This window comes from Trichechus manatus, unplaced genomic scaffold (assembly GCF_000243295.1).
Source record: "Trichechus manatus latirostris isolate Lorelei unplaced genomic scaffold, TriManLat1.0 scaffold00095, whole genome shotgun sequence".
NCBI lineage: Eukaryota > Metazoa > Chordata > Mammalia > Sirenia > Trichechidae > Trichechus > Trichechus manatus.
In genome coordinates this window covers 845,803-870,525 of record NW_004444031.1, presented here as the reverse complement: position 1 = coordinate 870,525, position 24,723 = coordinate 845,803, and the positions used below count along the sequence as shown (strand labels likewise).

Sequence of the window (24,723 nt, the reverse complement as noted above, 5' to 3'; positions counted from 1 at the left end):
TAAAAAGACAGGAAAGAAAGAAAAGATCAAAATGGATGTCAGAGGAGACTCTGGAAGTTCCTCTTGAACATAGAGTAGGTAAAGCGAATGGAAGAAATGATGGAGTAAATGAGCTGAATAGAAGATTTCAAAGGGTGGCTTGAGAAGACAAAGTAAAACATTTTAACAAAATGTGTAAAGACCTGGAGTTAGAAAACCAAAAGGGAAGAACATGCTCAGCATTTCTCAAGCTGAAAGAACTGAAGAAAAAACTCAAGCCTTGAGTTGCAGTACTGAAGGATTCTATGGGGAAAATATTAAATGACGCAGAAGGCATCAAAAGAAGATGGAAGGAATACACAGAGTCACTACCAAAAAGAATTGATCAACATTCAACCCTTTCAAGAGGTAGCATATGATCAAGAACCAATGGTACTGAAGGAAGAAGTCTAAGCTGCACTGAAGGCATTGGCGAAAAACAAGGTTCTAGGAATTGATGGAATACCAATTGAGATGTTTCAACAAATGGATGCAGCCCTGTAAGTGCTCATTCATCTATGCCAAGAAATTTGGAAGACAGCTACCTGGCCAATCGACTGAAAGAGATTCATATTTATGTCTATTCCAAAGAAAGGTGGTCCAACGGAATGCAGAAATTATCGAACAATATCATTACTATCACACACAAGAAAAATTTTGGTGAAGAGCATTCGAAAGTGGTTACAGCAGTACATTGACAGGGAACTTTCAGAAATTCAAGCCAGATTCAGAAGAGGCTGCAGAACAAGGGGTATCATTGTTGATATCAGATGGATTCTGGCTGAAAGCAGAGAATAGCAGAAAGAGGTTTACCTGTGTTTTATTGACTGTACAAATGCATTTGACTGTGTGAATCATAAGGAATTATGGATCACATTGCAATGAATGGGATCTCCAGAACTATTAATTGTGTTCATGAGGAACCTATACATAGACCAAGAAGCAGTCGTTCAAACAGAACAAGGGAATACTGCGTGGTTTAAAGTCATTGTGTGTCAGGGTTGTATCACTTCACCATACTTATTCAATCTGTATGCTTAGCAAATAATCTGAGAAGCTGGACTGTATGAAGAAGAGCAGGGCATCAGGATTGGAGGAAGACTCATTAACAACCTGCATTATGTAGATGACACAACCTTTCTTTCCAAACCTGAAGAAGAGTTGAAGCATTTACTGATGAAGATCAAATACTACAGCCTTCAGTATAGATTATACTTCAACATAAGGAAAAAAGGAATCCTCACAACTGGAACAGTAACCAACATCATGTTAAATGGAGAAAATATTGAAATTATCAGATTTCTTTTTACTTGGATCCACAATCAATGCCCATGGAAGCAGTAGTGAAGAAATCAAATGATGCACTGCACTAGGCAAATCTGCTCCTAAAGACTTCTTTAAAGTGTTAAAAAGCAAAGATGTCACTTTAAGGACTAAGGCGTGCCTGACCCAAACCACAGTGTTTTCAATTGCCTCATACGCATGTGGAGCCCTGATGGCACAGTGGTTAAGGGTTCTGCTCTTAACCAAAATGTTTGTGGTTTGAATCCAGCATCCACTCCTTGGAAACCCTATTGGGCAGTTCTACTCTGTCATAAAGGGTCACTATGAGTCGGGTCACTATGAGTCGGACCGGACGGCAAGGGGTTCATAAGCATGTGAAAGCTGGACGTTGAAATAGGAAGGCCAAAGAAGAATTTGCGTCTTAGAATTATGGTGTTGGCAAAGAATATTGAATAAAGTATGGACTGCCAAAAGAATGAAAAAATCTGTCTTGGAAGAAGTACAACCAGAATGCTCCTTAGAAGCAAAGATGGTGAGACTTCATCTCATGTACTGTGGACATGTTATCAGGAGGGACCAGCCCCTGAAGAAGGGCATCATACTTGGTAAAGTAGAGGGTCAGCAAAAAAAAGGAAGACCCTTAAGGAGATGGATTGACACAGTGGCTGCAACAATAGGCTCAAGCATAACAACAATTATGAGGATGGAGCAGGACGGGGCAGTGTTTCCTTCTGTTGTACATAGGGTCACTATGATTCAGAACTGACTCAACGGTGCCTAACAAAAACAACAAAAAGATAATGAAGAATTGGCAATACAGAAATGAACAAAATAGATCTAATGTCTTCAAAATATTAACTTAATGTATCAATATAAGTATAAATAGTTAATTATAATGAAATGTTCATATAGGAAAATATCAGGCATGAAAACATACGACCAGGGAACTAAATTTAGCAAGGTTCTAGAAAACGCTTTAGTCTAAAGGCTGTTAACAGTTAGTTAGGATTAAATTTTTATAATTTAGGAATGTACCCCTGATGGTTATGTGCATCATGCACTTGAAAGGGAAAGACTGAGGAGTAAAAACCCATTAGAAGGCTGTTCCTAGCCCCGGTGAATGTTGATGAGGACTAGAATTAAAGTAGGGCAATGGTTATGGAATGAAGCAGACAGATCTTCCAAGGAGTTTGAATTTACAGATTGTGATACGTAGATGGACATGTCAGACAAATCAAAGATGGTGCCCAGATTTTGGGGAGATTGAGGGAATAGTAGTATAGCCAATTGTGGTAGGCAATGCAGGAGAAATATTTTGCTGACAGGAAAAATAGATTTATTTTGGGAAATATTGAATATTAGGTACCAGTCGGATACTGAGGTAGACGTGTTCCTTAGGCAATTATATGTGTATATGTCTGAAACTTCTGGAAGATTTCTGGATTGGAATTTATGCATCATCAGTGTATGGAAGGGACTTAAATCTACGTAGGAAGATGGACTAGAGCAGAGGAGGTGCATCATTTAAAAACAGGAAAGTACATCAAAATTAGTATATAAAAACTAGACAAAGAGGTTCTTCAAGAAATGCATTTAATAGGCCTGAACCTATATCTGTTAAAAAAGAGAGAGGAATCATGTATTTCTTTAAAAATAATATTAACAATAATATTGGTACCCGACATGCTTCTGTCTCATATTATGTGACATGAGACTAATAGTAGTATTTATCTCAAAGAATTGCTTGTTGCTTAGAATATTACCTGGCATATAGTAGGCACTTGATAAATGCAAGTTATTTTATTGGTTATTAATTATAAGCAGTATGTAAGAACTGCAACCAACAATGGAAACAAGGTTAGAGGCTGTGCCTTTAACCTTCATCATGATGGCTAGTAACATCAGGGAAATACCTATTTAAAAACTTCAGTTCAGAAGGTGGACAGAGAAAACTCAAATTCAAAAGGAAGACAGAAAAAACGAGATCTAAAAAATGATACTGTTACAGATAGATCAAGGAAATAAGGATCATTTGTATTTGATAATGTTCTCTGAAAGGCGGGTTAGAAAGAAAAATGTCGAGTATAAATGTGAGGTAACAATGTCAAGATATGGAATGTAGACTAATTTTTCAAGAAGTCAGTTTGATAAAAGAAAACAAGAGAGAGAATTAACTAAAGAGAAGGTGAAGACAAATGGATGTGTATACTTAAACATCCGTGTGTGCACACGTGTATGCACATGTGAGGATAAAAGATGAAGATCTGGTTACTGCCAGGAGGAAATAGGAGAAAGATAAGAAAAAAGATAAAGGATCAGAGAAGAGTGAAATTATCTGATGTGATTTGTTCTTGGAGGCGCCAAGCAGAAATGGGATTAAGAGTATAGGAAAAGAATCTTTTTTAAAAAAAATCTGGAGCTAGAAAAGTTAGTTGTAAGAATCATTCAGAAGAATAAACATGTCAGAATAGCCAGGGAAATGCTGAAAAAGAAGAATGCAGATATTAAAATATACTACACAGCCTCTATAATTAAACAGTAGGTACTTCTGCATGAATAGGCAGGCATACCATTGTTATACAATAGGAAGTCTAGAAATAGACTTAATTACATGTACAGATTTGGTATCTGATAAAAGAAGCATATAAAATCTTCGGGGCCATATGTTTTAATAAATGGTATTGTATAATTGAATACGAAAAATATATTGGAAAAATAAAAATTTGTTCCATCACCCACCCTATATATTAGGATAAATTTCAATAGATCAGATATTTAAATGCAAAATATGATGCCAAACATTCCTCTCTAGGTTGGAGAGAGGAAAACTACACTAAGATCAAAATCATAAACAATAATGGAAAAGAGAAAAAAAATTATATTAAAATATTTAATGGCAAAAATAAAAAAGGATGAACGTAAGCTGAGAAAAAATATCTGCAACTAATATTATAGAATAGTGTTAGTATTCTTAATGTATAAGAAAAAATTAGTAACATTTATAAAAAAAATTGGCTAGAGGTAAAGAGGTCACTGAAAATGGCCCTTTAACCATATGAAAAGATGCTCAACTTCACAATAGTAAGAGGGTACACTTTTTCCCTATTAGAATGGCAAAACATTCAAAAGTTTAACAACATATTCCATTGGAAAGGTTTTGAGAAAATAGACTCTCTCATACTTCACTGGTAGAAATGCAAAATGACACACATCTAAGGAGGACATTTGGCCAACAAAAAAAAAATTATATATGTATTTAACCTTTATTCCAGTATTTTCACTTTTAGAAATCTATCCCAAAGATAAACTGGACAAAAGATGAAAATCTGCATGCATAAAACTATTAATTACAGGATTATTTGTAATCACAAAGACTGGAGACAACTCAAATATCTATCAAAAGGGACTAATTAAATAGACTACACTATGCTCACACAATGGAAAATTAGATAAAATATCTATCAATAAGGGACTAGTTAAACAGACTACAGTACATCCACACAATGAGGCAGCTAAAAAAATGAATCAAGGATTATCTCTGTATTTCAATAAGCCTATGAGCTCTATAGGGTCACTGTGAGTTGGAATTGACTTGAGGGCAATGGGTTTGGTTTTTGGTTTTTTGATGATCTCTAGTATATACTGTGAAAGAAGCAATGTGGAAAAAATGAACATATCATGATGTCATCTGTATTTTAAACTTTATATTTGAACAATGGAAGGATAAACCATAAAAAAAAAAAGGATTTACCATGAGGGAGGAAAGAGCTCTTGTGGCAGTAACAGGGAGAGAGGTTAAATTTTTTTGACTACACTTTGTATTGAACATTTGATTTTGGAACCATGTAAATATTTTAAATAAATACAGAACAAATTTAAACTTTAGAAAAAAGCAGTCCCTAAACACTGAAAATGAAATGAACCTAAATTTATATCCAGTTGGTGGTTTACCTAAACCAAAAGGAACTATTCCAAGCCCTAAACAGATTAATTTTACTATATATCCCTATTGTGCTATATCACCTAAGGCAAAAAATACAAAACAAAAGGAAAAAAAAAACAACCAACATGTTTTTAGTAATTATGTTGTTAATATTAGTATTGCATTATTATTCTGAGTCTGCTTTATGTATATTGTGGGGAAAAAAATATGATATTATAATTCTATCATTTCTGGGGGTGTTGACAACCATGATTCTAAGTGTGGGAGAAAGGAAGATACAAACAGTTAAATAAAAACCCCTTAGCCCTAGATTTTAATTATGTGACTGTACAAACTCATAAAATATCTATTTACCTACCTACCTACATACCTATTAGCTCTGTTCACTAAAAGATCTGGAAACTTCAACATGGCACTATAGACAGAAGCACCATGCAGTCCCTCCACAGCAAAGACTGGAAAAACTAAGTAAAACAGAGACAAACGTCAATCCTGGAGTCCTTAAGCGTCAAATAAAGAGATAAAGAACTCAATCAAGCACCAAATGGAATAAGAAACTGACAGAGAACAGAAAGTGAGGAGAGATATGGAGCAGAGGTCACCTATCAGCTAACGTGGCACAGATTTGCCATCTTGGACTCCTTAGCCAGCAAGAATGGCAGACAGGGATTACAGGAAGGCGGCTTCATGGAGCTCCCAGCAGGAGACAGAGTACCCAGTAATCAGTGATACACGCTTTCACACCCCCTACCCTTCATCCCCCTGCCTGGACTCTGCCACTTCCCGGCAGGCTGTGGTGGCTCCACTGGGGAGGCACCAGCTCCTTGCTCCTTGGATTCATCCTGCCCACACTGGCTGGCTCCTTCAGTGCCATTTTTTTTGTTGCTGTTGTTGCTTTTTTGGCTTCTTTTGGTTTCTTCTCTCTCTCACCTCCTTCCCTTCCTTTCTCTAGAGCACCTGGCACTGTGTGCCATCTCCACTCCTTCTTGACAGGCTGTGAAGTGCTGCTAGGCTGGGGAACCACTTCCCTGATCCACACTGCCATGCCAGGGAGATCCTTGGGGGCATTTTTTTCTTCTTTTTCCTTTTTGTTTTTCTTCGTTTCTTGGTTTCTCATATCTCTCTACTTTCTTTATTTTCCTGTCTCCTGAATACCTGGTGCTGTGTGCCATCTCTGCCACTTCTAGACAGGCTGTACAGTGCCCCTCAGCTTGGGAGCCACTTCCCTGGTCTGCACAGCCAAGCCAGTGGGCTCCCTTGGGGATTTATTTTTTTTTCTTTTCTCAATTTCTTGTCTCTACCATCCTTCCTTGCCTTTCTCCTGATCACCTGGCACCGTGTGCCATCTCTGCTCCTTCTAGACGGCCTATGCAGTGCTGCACGGCTGGTGAGCCACTTTCCTGATCTGCACCATCACACCAGTGGGCTCCCTTGCGGCATTTTTTTTTCCTTTCTCTCTTCTTTTCTCTGTTTCTTGTCTCTTTCTACCTTCCTTCCTTCCCCTTCCCCTGAACACCTGGCACCATGTGCCATTTCTGCTCCTGGATGGGCTGTGCAGTCACTCGGCTGGGGTCCTGCTTCCAGTGGGCTCCCTTGGGGCATTTTTTTTCTTTGTTCTTTTTTTTTCAGTTTCTTGTCTCACTCTACCTTCCTTCCTTTCCTTCTCCCAACCACCTGGCTTTTTTTTTTTCTTTTTTTTCTCAGTTTCTTCTCTGTCTCTACATTCCTTCCATTCCTTTCTCCTGACCATCTTACTGCATGTGTCTTTTTCTCTACTTTTTTAAAATGATCTAGTTTCTTATATCTCTCTCCCTTCTTTCCTTTCCTTTCTCTCACCCACCTAGCTGTGTGTGCCATGTCTGTCCATTCTTGATGGGCTGTGCCTCACCGTCTGGCTAGAAAGCCACCAGCACACGGCTCCCCCAGGTCTGCGCCACTCCAACGGCAGGCTCCCTCAGCACTTTTTTTTTTTTTTTTGGCCCGTTTCTCTCTCTTCTTTCCCACACTTACTTAGCTCCACACATCACAACCTTCCCGCTCCCTCCTGCCTATCCGCACCGTGCACTGAGCATTGCACCCCTGAGCAGCATAGGCAGGGGCTACCAGAACCTGCCCCGCACTGACCCTTGACCCCACCCTATTGGCCGCAGTACATGCCACAAATGATCCATTCCAGCTTGTCCTCTTCTCCTGGACCTGCCCTGTTGCATCATAGCTCAGTGACTCCTCCTGCCCATGGGACAAGGTGGTGAGAAGTATTTGTGCCCACAGATGAGCAAATAAAGAACACCAGCCCACCTGCTTAGACATAACCAAATAAAACAAAAAAGCCCTGATGATTCTCCCGTGCAGCCAGCTCATGCGTTTTTGTGTCACTAACAGTCAAAATGGTAATCTGCCACATTGCTTACAGGACAAGGCTGGGGTTGTACAGGTCAAAAAAAGCAGCTGGAATTGGATGAACATTCATTTACTAAAACTTTTCAGAAAACTCAAATTAGCTGAATAACAAGCAACAAAAGTACCTATAAATATAATACTATAGTCCTATAAGAAGTATACTTATACACTTAATATTATGAAATGAGGGAATGGCTATTAATACATTGTTAAAATGAGGGTCCTTTTTTTTTTCCTTTTGATTTGCTTCTTAATGTGAGACCTCATGTGATTATGTGAAAATTACTGGTCACAGTTGAGCCTGTAATATATTTAAGTAATTGAAATATAATTACAAATTTCAATTATATATAGAATCCAGACTCTAATACATTTGAACTGTATCTCCTTGAACAAGGTCATTAACCACTAAGCTTCAGATTCTTGAAAGATAAAATGATAAAGATACAAAGAGATACCTATCAAACTGGGATTATAAGGAGGCCATGAGAACACACACTAGGCAGACAAACACCTCGTATAGCTCTTGGAGTAAAGTAGATACTCAGGAAACATATTTCATTCCCTAATTCGAACCCAGGCAGCTTCTCTTAAACTAATTCACGGACTGAAATTTGTTCCTTATGTGCATTATCTTAAATTGAGACTTAATAAAGTTCAAATAGGAGTAAATATGGAATGTATTCTATTTTATCCTTAAATGTACTCTATTTTACCCTTAACCTTCATGAAACTGACACTATTTTAGCTCCAGGTTTAGACAATCATATATAAAACAAAACGAAATACCTTTTATTCATCATTTGGATTTTCTCTGGGTTTAATAAAACACTTTTAAAAAATAAAATTCACACTGTAATAAATAATATATTTTAAAGTTATCTTTGCATTATTTATTTAAGCTGTGTCTATATGGTCTATATAGCAATAATGGATCAACACAGAAATCTAATACTGAGACAAATATGCACAATATGAGATCATGCACTACATGAACTTCAAAATTACAGCTCTTGAAGAATTTGTTTCTGTGCCACAAAAAAACTAAAAACAGACTTTATGGAAACATTTTGTTTCATCTATGGAAACACTAGTGGCATAGTGGTTAAGTGCTATGGCTGCTTACCAAAAGCTCAGCAGTTCAAATCTACCAGGTGCTCCTTTGAAACTCTAGGGGGCAGTTCTACTCTGTCTTATAGGGTCGCTATAAGTCAGAATCGAATCAACAGCAACAGGCTTGGGGTTTTTTTTGTTTTGATAGTTGGTACATTTATTTACTCAACAAAGGCTCAAATTCATTATCTCAGGCACTGGAATAGATGTGGCATTTATACATGTGTGTCTGTGTGTCTAAGAGAGACTTTGGCGGCAGACATATCTGGATATAAATTCTATCTCTGCTATTAACATGCTACTTAGCAAGTTACTTGACTTAGGTTTCCTCATCTCTAAACCAGAGAAAGATTGTTTGGCTCAAAGAATTTTGGTGAAAATTGGAAATGAGACAATGCATGGAAAGTGTTCAGTACAATGCCCCAAAACTGAGCAAGTGTTTAAAAATGTTAGCACTTTATTTTATTATCATTAGGATCTGAAGTATGAGATTAGATGTGTCACCAGTTCCTACATATTAATCTGTAAAATAAAAATGTGATTCTTAATACTAAATTAGATCCAGTTATACAACAACTAGTGGCAAGAAATCACAAATCCATATGATACAATACTTTTAAAGAGCATACCATATCCCACTGTAGAAAGACCCAAGTGTTTCATTCTATTTTTCACAAGTTCAGCAAGCTCTTGTCTTTCTGACCTCCTGTAGAGGTTTAGTCGCTGCTGGGTTATTTTCTCAGCTGTTTTACCAGTGTGTTTTGGACCTTTTCTGCTCAGTCTTCGGGCCCACTGCATGCTCTTTCTTCGCAGCAAGGGGTGGTCTGACTGGTCACTAGATGTTGAGTTGCGGTGGTTGCTGCGGTGGTGACCTTGTTCTTTGGTATCTTCCCACTCTTCTACGCTGATAGATATTTGAGACTTTAAAGAAGACAGAGATTGATAATTAGATATTTTAGAAATAATCATAACCTGGAGTTGAAATGATATTCATTTGGGCTCCTGTTTGTTAATATCATGGTATAATTATATACCCGCTCATGAGCGTTTCCATAGAAAGAGCAAAATCATAATCATTGATTCTGATTATCTGTTGTTACTAAAAACATTTTTAGAAAATATGTTTTTGAACTTATCTGTAAACCAGATAAAATATCTTTTATCTGATTTTCATGAAAGAATTTAATTTTTTCTGCCTAAGAACTTACTTTTAAGTGACACTGCTAGCATATGGTTATTTGAAACACGAAACAAACCTAGATATTTACAACTTTATTCAAATAAATTCCATGTAATGGACTTTTATAAATCTATTACAAATATTATACATAGAATTTAAATAAAGATTATGAAAATTGTTTTATTTTTGGAATTATGAATATTTTAAAATGATTTTGAAATTATTGCTCTTCCTATAGATGGAACTGGAATGAACTTTTTAAAATGTGAAACTTTTTATTCCGTCATACGATCCCCAAGAAAAGAAAAAAAAACACTTTTTAAACTCATGCATTCATAGCTCATCACATAAAATCTTTTTCTGGTTAAAATATTAAACCATATTTTGGGAACTGTTCTAAGTGTTCTAAGTGAAAATATGTTGTAAATGTTAATGTTTCACAAATGTGTTATAGAATCACAACTAAAACTTAAATCAGGCTAGTCTCCATAGGAGGGAAACACAGTCAGCAAATTCATAATGTCTATTTTGATTTACTCTTTCAGTATTAAATCTGAATTTTAAAGTAAGAAGCTCTCCTTTAATTACAGGCCCTTAATATAAAAACTTCCTGCTTCAAAATTGTTGCTTCTCATACCAGGAAGTCACATAAAATGCAATATTGATCAAAGCAGAAAGTCTTACTTTCTAACACGTACATGCAAATGAACAGCTTCCTGAGTTCTACTGTACGATAAGTGCAGCGTTCATGAATCAGCTAACTGCATTTCCCTCCTATGGATGGGAGTTTGAGCTTCAATTATAACATGCATGTATTGCTGACTTTCAAAGTAATAGAATTTAAATTACCAATTTAAGTAAGGTCAGGAAGTAGATCCAATAAAATCCTTTAAAAGTGAATATAAATTTTTGAGGCTCAGTCAGTCCCTTACATAAAATTTCCAGTGACTAGCTGTAAAATTATATCATACCTAAATTCAAATATTCATCTACATTTCTGTTTCAAAACTGTTCTGTATCAGAGTGATATCAAAAATACTTAACCTTAATATCTTCATGATAAGAGAACATTTGATTAAAAGATTTTAGAACTCAAATGTTAGTTATCAGAACTTATGTTGATAGCATTATGATTTTTTAATACTGTGGTTTCATAATAATGGATACCTATGTAATTCTTAACTCATTCGAGTCTTCACCTCACTTAGTAATATATTGAAAATTCCCTTTTGTGAAACTAAAATACATACATTCTTGAGTAATACCTTTGCTCAGCAGTTTATATATACTTTTTAGCAAAAATGAAAACATGTTAATCATTCATATTTTACGTATTTGCTTCCAGAGTTTTGTTAACCACAATATTAAGTTTATTTGAAGTGAACATTCTGTCTCTCTTTCTAGTCAGAAGTCCCTGGGAGTAATAGTTTTATTTCCTACAAATATGTTGGAATAGTACTCTTTCCAGGTGAAATACCCAAGACACTATGTTTATGTAATGTCACTTATAATTCAAGTCATAGAACCATGAGCTAATACGTATTATTGGGGGGGGGGATCTGTTTCTCGTCCATGCAAATCATGAAACACTATTTGCCTCTGTGACTGGTTTTTCTTTGTTATCTATATGAGGCATTATACAAAACATATCTAAAACATTAACTGACAGCCAGGCATATATTAGCTAAGCAATATTGAATGCCCTATTCATCACTGTTTTAAATTCCTCAAGGAAGGGAATATTGTGATTTATCCATAAAAATGCATAGGAACTGTAAGCATGTAAAAAAATAATTCCATAGCATAAGTAACATCTCTTTGCAGATTTCACTTAAACTAAAGAAAAAAGGAATGAGAAGGACTTGGCGGTTAATTTTAAGGCATCCACACTGACACATAAATTGTTCTTTATACAACGCTGGTATGACATTACATTGATGATAGCTTCCTCCAAGGAAATTCTATTGACACACTCATTTAGGATATACAAACATTTACAAAGGAGCTCAGAAAAAGGTATGTCATTGCCCCACATGAAGCATAAGATCCCGCTACTTCACTAAGATTTCTGGACATTATTTGCTCAATCAAGGGCTGCTCCATTCCCAACACTGTCAAGGAACAACTATTGACCCTATCAGTAACCATAATGTTAAAACAAGCCTAACATCTTTTAAGATTTTTTTTGGTTCTGGAAGCAGTATATTCCTTGTTTATAAATTTTACTTATGCCCATTTATACTGTTACTCACAAATTGTCCCACATTGAATGAGACCCCTACAACAAAAGGCTCTAGAATTGCTCCAAATTGCAATACAACAGACAACCACATTAGTAACCTACCAGAGACTCCTTGACTATAGAGTTTTTAACAATCTCCTCTCATGCCTCCTGGTGGCTCTGAATCACCCATGGTGGCTAAGTTGTCCATGGATTTCTGGTCCAAAAAACTGTCCTCCTTGGCCCCAAGCTACATGTCTTTAGAGCAGCAATTGCTGGTCTCAGACTGGGCTTTTCTGGAATGAGAGGCTCTCTCAGGCCTCAATCTTGTAACTCTCCATATCAAGCTTCCCACTATGTCTTGGGTCATGAAAGCAGTACCCCTTAAAGTCAACACAGCCACTGAAGCCTCTTAGTGAAAATGAAAATGATACCTATGGGATGGAGCTAAGCCTGAGCCCTCTAGCATATCCCACCTGTAGGAGAGGTAGCCCCCTTGCCCTTGGTCCCTTATCGGGGGTGGAGGAGGTCCTCTTCTCCTAGAGCCCTGACTACCTAAGAAGCCCCTTGGCAATAACTGAGTAGCAAAGAAAAAAAAAAAAAAAACCTGTTGCCATCGAGTCGATTCCAACTCAGAGAGACCCTATAGGACAGAGTAGAACTGCACCAGAGGGCTTCCGAGGAGCAGCTAGTGGATTTGAACCGCTAACCTTTGTGAGCAGCAGCTGAACGCTTAACCACTGCATCATCAGGTCTCCATATATTCATGGATAGCAGTGTCCATGAAGTAGAAGAGCTACTTTTTATCCCTTAACCAGGATATCCATGATAAGGGATGGGATCCAAAGATGGGTACAATTGGCCAAACTTCAAGCAGTCATCTTATCACTGGATGCCCTGGGCAATAATAGGCCTCATCTGCACATTTCTACAGACTTTGGGCCATTGTCTACGGTCTGGCAGTATGGCAGCAACAATTCTTTACCCAAGGTTGTCATCTATGGGGTAAAGAAATCCTAGAATCTCTTGCCTCATAAATACCCCAAATATAAATCAAAGTCACACATGCCTCTACATATATTAAAACCATAATACAAGACCTCATCAAGACACTCCTTATCCCCTTTGAAGTTCTAGGCATCATAATAGTGACCAAGACGCACACTTCACCAAAACATTCAACACTGGGCTTCTGAACAAGCCATTCAAGTACTGACCACACGCTACAGGCTTAAACAAATTCAAATTCAATTAAATGAAACAAGGCACATTTCAGTCATCAGTCAAACATTAAAGGTGAATTGTGATAGAGCCTGACTCTATTTTTCATGTTTGACTACTCCTTCCCTTACTGTCCTCACATCTGAGCAAATTGGTAAGAAAGTTGATGCTTCCTCGGCTGGTACCAATCAGAAATTCAAACTACAAATGCTCTGACTTGTTGCAGGAACCCTCAGTCCATCCCCAGCCCCTAACCGCAACAAAAGCCAAGTTAATTGCCTCTTCCTTATCTCTCAAGCCATTTGCAGATTTGTTTGACAGCCCAACTTGTTCTCACCCAAAAGCCTCATTGTACTTTCTTGGCGTGTGTGAGTCATTATCAGTCTTGACATCCAAACCAAATTTGGGTGGGGTATCCATTACACATCAGTAAAGTGAACAAAATACTTCTCCCCTGAAGTATACCCAATTCATTTATTCAATCATTAGTTCTCAGTATTAAAACATATAAAGAAATAATGCAATACCTATCTCAGCCACTTAATAGTTTTTAATCTATTATGGAAAACAAGGCATTCCCCATAAATATTTACCTAAGAATTAAGGGTAAAAAAAATGATTAAGTGCCAAAATTAGTGACAGAGGTAGTACAGATAAAATTGTACAAAGAAAGCATTTGATAATTTGAGCAGATTTAAAAGGATGGCCTTATGTTGAGAAGGATACCTGTGACTGAGTTCAGTAAATTTATATCGGGTACATGTGCAAGGCACTGTGCAAGGCATATGGGATACAATAATGAATAAGATAGACATGGTTTAGAGATAACAGCCTAATTTCAAGTTTTACGTCTAATTTCTTCAGTTGGGGAGTAGCAAGTAGAAAATGAGAAACTAAGAATATGGGAATATATGGAAAACATGGAGGGCAAGGAAGACATTTTTCATGGAATGAAATAGGTAATGGATATTATTAAATCGTTCTTGATACATTTTTTCTCTAATATACATACCATAAATAATCTCTATTGTTATAGAGACACCAAGGAGGAGAGAAGTAAGAAAAGGTCACTAGTTCATTTAGGAACATAGCATTGTCTATGATGTAAGCTTTTTTAACATAGGCCATCCATTTGCCATTCCTGTAAGTATATCATAGAAGTTACTGTTGACTATGAGAGGTGAATTTCCTAAATATTAATTTGTAATATTTAAGATTCTTCTATAATGTATTCATAATTGTTTTGCGTTGTGGTATCCAGAAATGTTTCAAATATTTATTGAAATTATGCAAATTATATCACATTTCATATGGCTCTCCACACAACAATAACACTTTTTTTTTTCCTTATGAAATCATACAAATCCACCTCTGTCACTGTGCAGGAATTGAATGTTTTTATCTTCTCTGAGGAAACCCTGGTGGCATAGTGGTTAAGAGCTATGGCTGCTAACCAAAAGGTCAGCAGTGGGAATCCACCAGGTGCTCCTTGGAAACTATATGTGGCAATTCTACTCTGAATATACAGCATTTCTTCTCTCAAAATAATGCAAATGGTCTTTTAAAGAGGAAGTGGTACTAATATTATCAGCATCAGAATTATTATTATTGTACATTTTGTAACCACTTCTTTGTAGCTCTCAAGACATTTCTTTGTCAATCTAACAGTTATTTGATGTCAACTGAATTGTCCCAAGGTATTGTTGTGTGTCAGATAGGTCAGAATCAAAATCCGGCCCAAATCAAGATTGAGTTCATCAACTTTAACTTTTGATTTATAAAGAAACTAAAAAGAGGTTTTTCATAACCAAGTGATTCTTTTCTTGCCTAGAAATAACCAAATGCAAGGACATATTTTCTTTTTACACTTACACAAAATGTCCATTTCAGATATATATGTTTGAGTTTTTACATATTATACATGCTTATATGTGTGTGTATAAAATATTCTTATGAAGGTGAATATTTTTAGACTCAAAAATTGACTTACGAACAAACAACAAAAAGAGCAATATACAAGCATGCAAGTCCAGTATACACATATAGGCAGTCAAAGCAGTTTACATTATTAGAGTCCTGGTTTCATTGACAGCTCTGTCACCTTCACAGTATAATTTTCACTTATCATTTTCCAGAATTACAGAAGCATATTGCCTAAGGTAATGGTTTTGACAACAGGTATATGCAATGTAGAGTAGGCCAGTGGGGCTATCATTCCATCACCTCCAGCATATAACAGCCCAGGAGAAAAGATATAAGCATAAAATTTTGAAAAGTTACCCCAGTGATTCTAATATGATCAGAGTACCTTCCCTGCCATGCCCAAAACATTTTACACACACACACACACACACACACACACACACAAACACACACACACACGCATGCATGCACATGCACAATTCCCTTCTCCATTTTAGCATTTGAGAATGACTTCCCTACAGCCTATGACAGTTATAGATTACAGATAAATGGGCCTGTGGAAAGTAAGTTTCTATGATAATGACTTAACTAAACAACAGATACAATTTTACAAGATTTGGTAGATATGAAAATTCATATTCTTATATAAAGAATCTACATGAAATAGTAATATCTACCTAAGTATACTGCTGCTTACAGATCACCACTCCCTTAAGAAGACCTGGGTGACAAAGATTAATTTTATACGTTTCCATTCACTTTTGATTTTGTAGACTTTAGCAACCATCCAACAAGGAACTGTGACTAAAGGCTTAACTTACTTTCCATGGCAGTGCAAAGTGGAAGAATGGTCTACATGCAATTTAAGACATTAAGTGGAAAGAAAGCCATAGCTATGTTGTTAAATCAAATAGATCTGATACATTGAAATAGTCTCTTTCTAATAAGTCTGCCAATGAGACTTTCATTAAGTTAAAATAAGTAAATACTGCAAGTAAGGAATGTTTTCCTAGGGTTGGGCATGAACATAATTGAAAATCAGTGGGGCTAGCAAATATAGGAAAAAAGAAATATAAAATAAGGTAAGGAAAAGATTTGAAAGTAAAATTTTTATAAATGAGAAAGTAGAAAATTACTGATGAGCTCAGATACGTGTGTGTGAGAGAGAAAGAGAGAGGGATAGAACTGGAATGCATTTTAGATTGGTGAATATATCTGTGTTTGACAATATTACAGGTATTTATCCAAATCTCAGGAATATTCATCATTATTATATTTATAAATTTAAGTGTATCAACACAAATATTTTTGAGACAGTACCATCCATTTAAAAAGGATGCACGAGTGAAGTGTGTTGAAATAAGGTCTGTTATGTTAAGTACTTTGCCACATAATTACTTGCCATTAACTCAGAACAATTCACTTGACACAATTCTTTTTCTAACATAAGAAGTGATTAAAATATGTTCCCCACTTAGTCTTCACTCTGCTACATGTTAAGAATAGCCCAGTTTCATATATAGCTATTAAAAGGAGGAGCTGAGATTTAAACCTAGATCATTTGGTCCAAATCCAGTAATCATTTGATTAGACTAAATAGCAAGATTAATGATTTGTAACAGGAACAGGGACATAATGAGTGATGATAGGTAAATTCATAGAGACAGAAGTTCATTAGTGGTTACCAGGGGCTAGGAGGAATGGGAGAAAGGGAAGTATAGCTAAAGAGGTACTATGTTTCTGTTTAGGGTGATGAAAAAGTTTTGAAATGGATAGTGGTGACGACACAACATGATGAATGTAATTAATGTCACTGAATTGTACACTTAAAAATGGTTAAAATGCTAACTTTCTGTTATATATACTTTACCATATTAATTTTTTAAAAAAGTATATATATGATATATACGTCTATATATATATACATATATATATTTAAAGTATATATATAATATAAGGAACCTTGGTGGCACAAAGGTTAAGTGCTCGCCTGTTAACCAAAAGGTTGGCGATTCGAACACACTCAGTGGTTCTGTGCAACAAAGACCTGGCAATCTGCTCCTGTAAAGATTACAGCTTAGAAAACCCTATGGGGTAGTTCTAGCCTCTCACATGGGGTCGCTATGATTCAACAACACATATAATATGTATTTTATATATATATATATATACACACACACACACTAAGGATTGTAATTGTGGTAAATCAATTACACTATATTAATATCACGATATTACCAAGAGTAAAATGATGACTTCTTCATGTCAATAAATTAAGCTATTAGACAATAAATTCAACACTAGAGTGCTAAAGAACTCCATCACAGATTCTATTGGTCCCATAACCCTCTGTAAGGAAACCAGGCTGCATATGAAGCATACTGAAGGCTGTTTCATGTTACATGACCCCCATTCCCCTGTATAACCGGATGATTTCACTTAAGGCGGGCAGTTCACTCAGGGACAGACAATCCACAACTGGTAAGAGACAAGCTGTTAATATGGATTTTGTGGGTCTCCACAGGAGGGATGTCACATGGACCATGACTGAATGAATATATTAGATCACAAGACTATGGCTTAGAAATAGCATCATCCAGAATTAATGTTCAGTGGTTAGACCAGAAAAAGGATGAACTGACGTATAACTGGAAACACCTCTGTTTTGTCCCCAGAACATTTATTCAAATATCTAAATAAAACTTATATATAATTCTAAACATGAAATGAATATAGAGGTCTGTATATATTAGTGTGGGTACACACGCACACGGATACATACATTTATATAAACTGATTTTCTCTCAAACAGTCCCAAGTAACTTATATAGATGCTACCCATTTAAGAATAACATCCTTTTTTAAATCATAACTTGAATATGAATATTCTCTTGATCTATCTCTTGACATACGTCACTACTGATGGATGGAAAAATAAGAAATGATCAGATACTGCACTAATAATGATGATGTCACTTACTATTACTAAAAGTATTAACGCCGCTACTACTAGTACTGTCTTATTATGTGGTAGGCACAGTGCTAAGTGCATTATATACATTATTTCATTTAATCTCTATAACAATTTTGTGAGGTATGTATTACTATCCCCATTTTACAGGTGAGAAACTAAAACTCAGAGCTTCTCCAAGGCCATAATACTATTATGTGGCAGAGGCAGGTCTGCTGGACTTCAAAGTCTGTGCTACTAACCAGTATACCACACGACCTTGCATTTATTGTCTACATACCACCTTGCTAATTAAATATCTTTCCCAGAATGGCATTGCTATTAAATAGAGCCCCTGAACATTATAATGTATACCACTCATCAAACGTAAAATGAAATGTGTCCTAACGAACAATGGCACACATTATCACAAGCATCATTGAGTTCTCTCTATACCTTAAAATATGGACCAATATTCTGGATAAGGTTTCAGAATCCCTTGACACACAGAGGGGATTATTATACCACGCTAAGTAAAACAGCTTCTGAAATTATATCAGTCTGTAATCTACAAGCTTTTATGTCTCAATCCATGTACTGAGATTAACATCATCAGGGTTCCCCAGTATAGTAGGTGAAGGATCTGTCTTATTTTTGCAATTGAAGAGGAAACACAAAGTATTTTTCAAATCACTTTAAAAACCACAGTCACATCTTGAAATAACTTTCATTATTAAGATTAATAAGAAAAATATATTAAAACATAAATACTTCAGAATTTAATCTTTACAATAGAAATCAACAAAAAACAGTGATTAGCATGTTTTCTTTCATGTAAATATTTTTCCATAGCATCAATTTCTGCCTTAAATTCTGTTAATATCTGTTAATACTGAAAGAGGACAACTATTAATTATACTGCACAATTCTATTTGTATAAACTATAAATTTAAGAAACGAGCCAAGATTTTTAGGCTTTTAAATACGCTATGTCCGTTACTTTCTCAATGCTAAGATATTTATGTATTTATATATTGATATTCTAAAAAAATCCAAATTTGATTAATATATAAACATTATTGGAGACAAAAAGGTGAAATCAATTTGCAGTTCTATTAGGTAAATACAAATACACTAACTTGAAAATACAGCATTTATAAGCATTTCAGCTTAATTGACTTGTTTTTCTTAAAAAAGAGATTTGAAATACTGAAATACTGAATTTGGTCTTGATGATCTTTTCCCTTATTATCTCTGAATTCATATATTATACTATTTGAGAAAAAGGAAACAAACAGAAAATACTTACTTGTGACGTCACTTCTCGAGACTGACACAAAGGGAGGGAAAAAGAAATACACAAAATACAGTTTAAACAATGACTAAACATAATACATACACAGAACACCCAGCTACAAGGACGAAATACGACATGTAACCAAATAACACAGTCCAATTACGTATTCGATTATTTATCAGGGGTCTTTTCAATAAAATTAAACAAAGCATAGTTATTATTTAAAAGGGTTTTAGGAAGTTGTTCTGTTTAGATTATTTTGTGTGTGTGCGAGTGTGCTAAGATTTCTTTCTAAGATTTGACAGAAAAAGTGGTGCAAGTAGAAAAGAATTTTGGACTTTCACATTGACTATGGGATCTAAGGAAACCCTGAGGGCACAGTGGTTAAGAGCTATGGCTGCTACCAAAAGGTCAGCAGTTCGAATCCACCAGGTGCTCCTTGGAAACTCTATGGGGCAGCTCTACCCTGTCCTGTAGGGTCACTATGAGTTGGAATCAACTCGACGACAATGGGTTTGGCTTCTTCTGGTTTATGGGATCTAAAACTTGAGCTTCCCAGTCAATATATTTATTTTCTTGTATTATTCTTCAGTTCTAAAGAATAATAATATATTTATTTTTAAATATGCAGAAGTGAAATTTTAAACTACATTATTTGGTGTGGTATAACTCAAGTCAAACTCTATCAATTATTAACCATTGTTACAAATGTAAGCTATGTGTAATAAACACTTTATTATGAGCTTCTTGAAACTGGTATTCTCAGGATTCTTAACACATGGTCCAATGTAGTAAATGTTGCTTGAGTGAACACTGGTAAACAGAACACATAGCTAGAGTTTTGCAACTATTCTATGATAATTCATATAAAATAATTTTAATTTAATAATTTTGCCATTTGTAGTAGGTAGAATTTTATTTTAATAGTATATTTCAAACGTTACTATCTGTTTTAATAGTAAAGAGTTAATGACTGAGATTGGGACACTCACATGATTAATCTATTCCACTATGCACGTTTTTTTTAACACTATAAAATTTATTGAATATCAAGTTTACCAATTATCGGGGTAACATATTCCACAAATTTATTCTGTACATGTAAAGTGGTTGGCACATCAATATGCTTTTACATGATGATTTTCTAGTTTCTCATAAAATTATCATTGGCTATAGTATACTTCAGGCAAATGGGATATTTAGTATACCAGAAAATTGGAGGCACATAGAGGTTCACACTTTCGTAACCAAAAACCTAGGGACAAATATGTTTATTCATTCAGAATTTTTCAAATTTTGGAAAGACAATACTATATCATATACTCTATAATAGTTAACACCTACAGTGGGGTTTGGAGTAGTATTTTATAATAAAACACATTAATATTTCTGTAATAAAAAGTATGAATATTCACATTAAGTGGAAAAGTAAACACTATATTTAATCTGTGCTGCCCATGCAGGTTGCCTCAAAGGTGCTCCCAAGATACCAAGCAAAACTACAAGACTACTAGGATGGGGATCCCATCCAGTAGCAGTAATGCCACCATGGGTGCTATGTCCATCCTGTTCGACTGAGTCATATACACAAGATACTTACACTGTGTTGGCAATAGTGAAAGCAGTTTATTACTCACAGAAAACAGACTACAAAGAACAGGAACAGATTCATGGTAAGTCTGACCCCCTTGGGGATGGAATGTTGTCAGGATGAGTTGGAAACTCCTCTATGCACGCTCCAAGTTGCGTGGTAGGAGAGGGACTCCGATGTCCTATATCTACCCAGTTTTATACTCTAGGGGTCAGGCAACTCACTTGAGTTAAGCACAGCTGCAGATTTTATGGCTTAACAACCTAAGGACATTTAACAGGTGCCAGCCAGAGTTCCCCTGGCCCCGGATTGAGTTTTTATCCCCTCAACCCTGCTGCTTATCTGTGTAGAACGCCCAGCTTCAGGGTGAGCTGTGGTTTGTTCCTGAGACCTCGGGACACTAGCAGAGGAAGGAATGGGGGAAACGATGGTCGTCGGGCTGCCCACGGATGAACCTCCTTCCATAATCTCCCTACAGCTCAAGTCAGATTTGGCCATCAAATGAGTTTAGCGAGCTTTTTGGATTTTAAAATTGTGGACAAAGGATTGTGGACTGAAATGTTTCCCTTTCTCCTTGAGACAGCATGAGTCCTTACCCATCCTATATTTGTTTTTTGAACCAAAAGAATCTAGTGTTTGCAAAAATTCTTTTAAATACACATATGTAGATGGTAGTAGAAATTCTTCTGGCATGGTGATATGCAACTAGGTAGAAAGGAGCAGATGCAGCTGTATCCTACTTTCCATAAACTTATTTTCCAGACATTATGTGCACCTCCACTTTACTCTGTGCTGTGTGTGTGTGTTTGTGTGTGTGCACATTTGTGTGTGTGCGCGTTTGTGTGTGTGTATTTTTCTTTTACTAATATAGCCACCAGAAAAACTGTGATAGTGTTCCAGGTCTTTTACCAATTTTATAGATTTTGATCATGAATATTCCTTATTATCAATTGTCTTTTCAAAGATGATTGTTAAAGTATTCAGCGTTTCCCCTACCCTCACAGCCAAAGCAGTGTTATAATATACAATAACCTTATTTTGTCTACACAGAACATGGGAAGATATAGAAGATAGGCTAAGAAATAAGGTAGAAGGAAAACCTGCATCTGCCTTTAACATTTTTTTTAAACTCCATGAGAAAATAAGGAAGACCTAACCCATTGACTAACCCGCTGCCGTCGAGTCGATTCCAACTCATAGTGACCTTACAGGACAGAGTAGAACTGCCCTGCAGGGTGTCCAAGGAGTGGCTGGTGGATTTGAACTGCTGACCTTTTGGTTAGCAGCTGTAGCTCTTAACCACTGCGCGACCAGGGCTCCAAGGAAGGCCTAGAATCTTTGTATTAATTTATCTCTACTACATCCTTATATAAAAAATTGGCATTTAATAGAAATTCTTCAGAGAATAAGCAGAATTTAACCCTTAAAAGTCTAAAGAAAAATAATCCATGAATGGGTCTAATATCACTAATTTTGTCTATAAATGTATTAGTTTTTGTTTTTATTAGTTATAAATACTAATATTTATGACTTAAATAGTCACAAAATATCTTATACTTTTTGTTGGGAAGAATAGCATCTCTCATCATAATCTCACCTATTTCCGTCTCCCAGGACTCCTCTGATTGTATGTCTTTTAGCTGGATATGTTGGTCTTTATCTCCCTAACATGTTACATTGCTATTTCTTAATTTTTCCAATTTTTACTTTTATCTATTGATTTCTCACCATGAAAGAAGAGGAAATAATCCTTTCCACCTACCACACCACCTTTGTCATCTCCTATCATTTCAAAACAGTTCAAATGTAATTTGGTTGAACTAAAATTCAGAGCATATTATGATGAAGTATAATTTACAAATTAGCTATGTAGGAAGCATGGTTAGTATTCCTTTCTAAAAAACAAAAAATCTTTTTGATGGTAGTGATGTTATATTCCTAGAGTTAATCATTCTCATTTTATTAATTGCTTAATTTGATATATCTTGCTGTTGTTAGCTTTCTTCGAATTGGACCCTGACACATGGAGTCCCCATGCAAAATGAAACAAAATGCCGCCCACTCCTGAATCATTTCCATGATTGGTAATGGCTTGGACTGTTGTGATCTATAGGGTTTTCATTAGCTGATTTTTGGAAGTAGATTGCCAGGCCTTTCTTAGTCCATGTTAGCCTGGATATGTACTTTTCAATAATTCATTCCAAACACTTTGTAAATTGTCTAATCTCTCTCTCTCTTTTTTTCTTCTTCCTTAAACTCATCCCCGCCCCTTAACTCAGCCTCTCGTAACCACTAATAAACTTTGGTCTCTATACATTTGTCTCTTCTAGATATTTCATATAAGTGGGATCATACAATATTTATCCTTTTGAGTCTGACTTATTTCACTCAGCATAATGTTTTCAAAGTTCATCCATTTCATAGCATGAATCAGAAATTCACTTCTCTTTACGGCTGAATAATATTCCATCATATGAGTCGGAATCAACTCAACGGCAACGGGTTTGGATTTTTTTTTCTGGTATGTATATACCACATTTTGTTTTTGATCTGTTGATGGCACTAGGGTATTGTAAATAGTGCTACAATGAACGCTGGTGTACAAGTATCTGTTTGAAATCCTTGCTTTCACATCTTTTGGGTATATACCTAGGAGTGGAATTGCTGGATCACATGATAATTTTATGTTTAACTTTTTGAGGAATCTAATCTCTTTTTAAGACATTGAGATGTTTCAGGAATTCTATAGATTTCACCTTCCTGAAGAAATCTCTCTGGAGTCTTCTGACTCTCTCTAATTTGCACTAGTTGTCCTTTACACCTGGTGGTCCTTTCATCATCATCCTGGGGATTCCCTTGGCTTCATTCTCGTGTTCACTTCTTCTTTCCCATTCTCTCATTTTGGTGGGAGTCATTTCCTTAGAAAGCAGGCATGAGAAGTAAATTTGTGGATAATATGGAATATGTTTTATTCTACTTTTACTCTGGTTTGATAGTTTTGACTAATCATAGAATTCTAGCTCCGAAATAATATTCCTTCAGAATTTTGAGGTCATTGTTCCATTGGCTTGCAACGTTGCTCTTGAGAAATTCCAAGCAATACTTTGAATAAGACCTATGCCTCAACCTTCTCCTCAGTCCCTCTGTAAACTTTTAGGATCTTCTCCTTTCTTTCAGTGTTCTGAAATTTTATGATAAGATGCTATAGTGAATCTATTTTAATCTATTATGCGAGTATTTGGTGACCCTTCTCATTTGTAAACTAACACCCTTATATTCTGGGATTATCCTTGAATTATTAGACTGATATTTCATTCCTTCAATTTTGCTGTTTCCTTTTTCTGGAAATCCTATAATTCAGATGTTAGACCTCTTGGACCAGTTTAGCTTTATGTTTTGTTTACTATTTTCCATGCTTTGAATTTTTATTCTAATTTATCAGTGATTTCTTCAACTTTGTATTATAAACTTTTAAGAGTTTTTCACTTCTGGTATGATATTTTTGATTTCTAGGAGTTCTTTTTTATTCTCTGAATATTCCTTTAAAAATAGCTTCTTGTTTATCTTTCATTTTTGCAATAT

The 24,723-nt window shown here is 35.7% G+C and overlaps 1 protein-coding gene across 3 annotated transcripts in view; it reads right to left on the bottom strand.

The window, feature by feature from the left end:
- Positions 1-24,723, bottom strand: part of KCNT2 (potassium sodium-activated channel subfamily T member 2) — a 476,589-nt gene that overhangs the window by 19,483 nt on the left and 432,383 nt on the right. For 2 of the 3 annotated variants that reach the window (XM_004382548.3, XM_004382547.3), the window contains one exon: positions 9,388-9,679. In XM_004382548.3, coding sequence (XP_004382605.1) covers positions 9,388-9,679 — 292 coding nt within the window. Of the gene's footprint in view, positions 1-9,387; positions 9,680-19,562; positions 19,584-24,723 lie in introns of all 3 variants that reach the window. The other variant, XM_004382549.3, reaches the window with a different exon arrangement.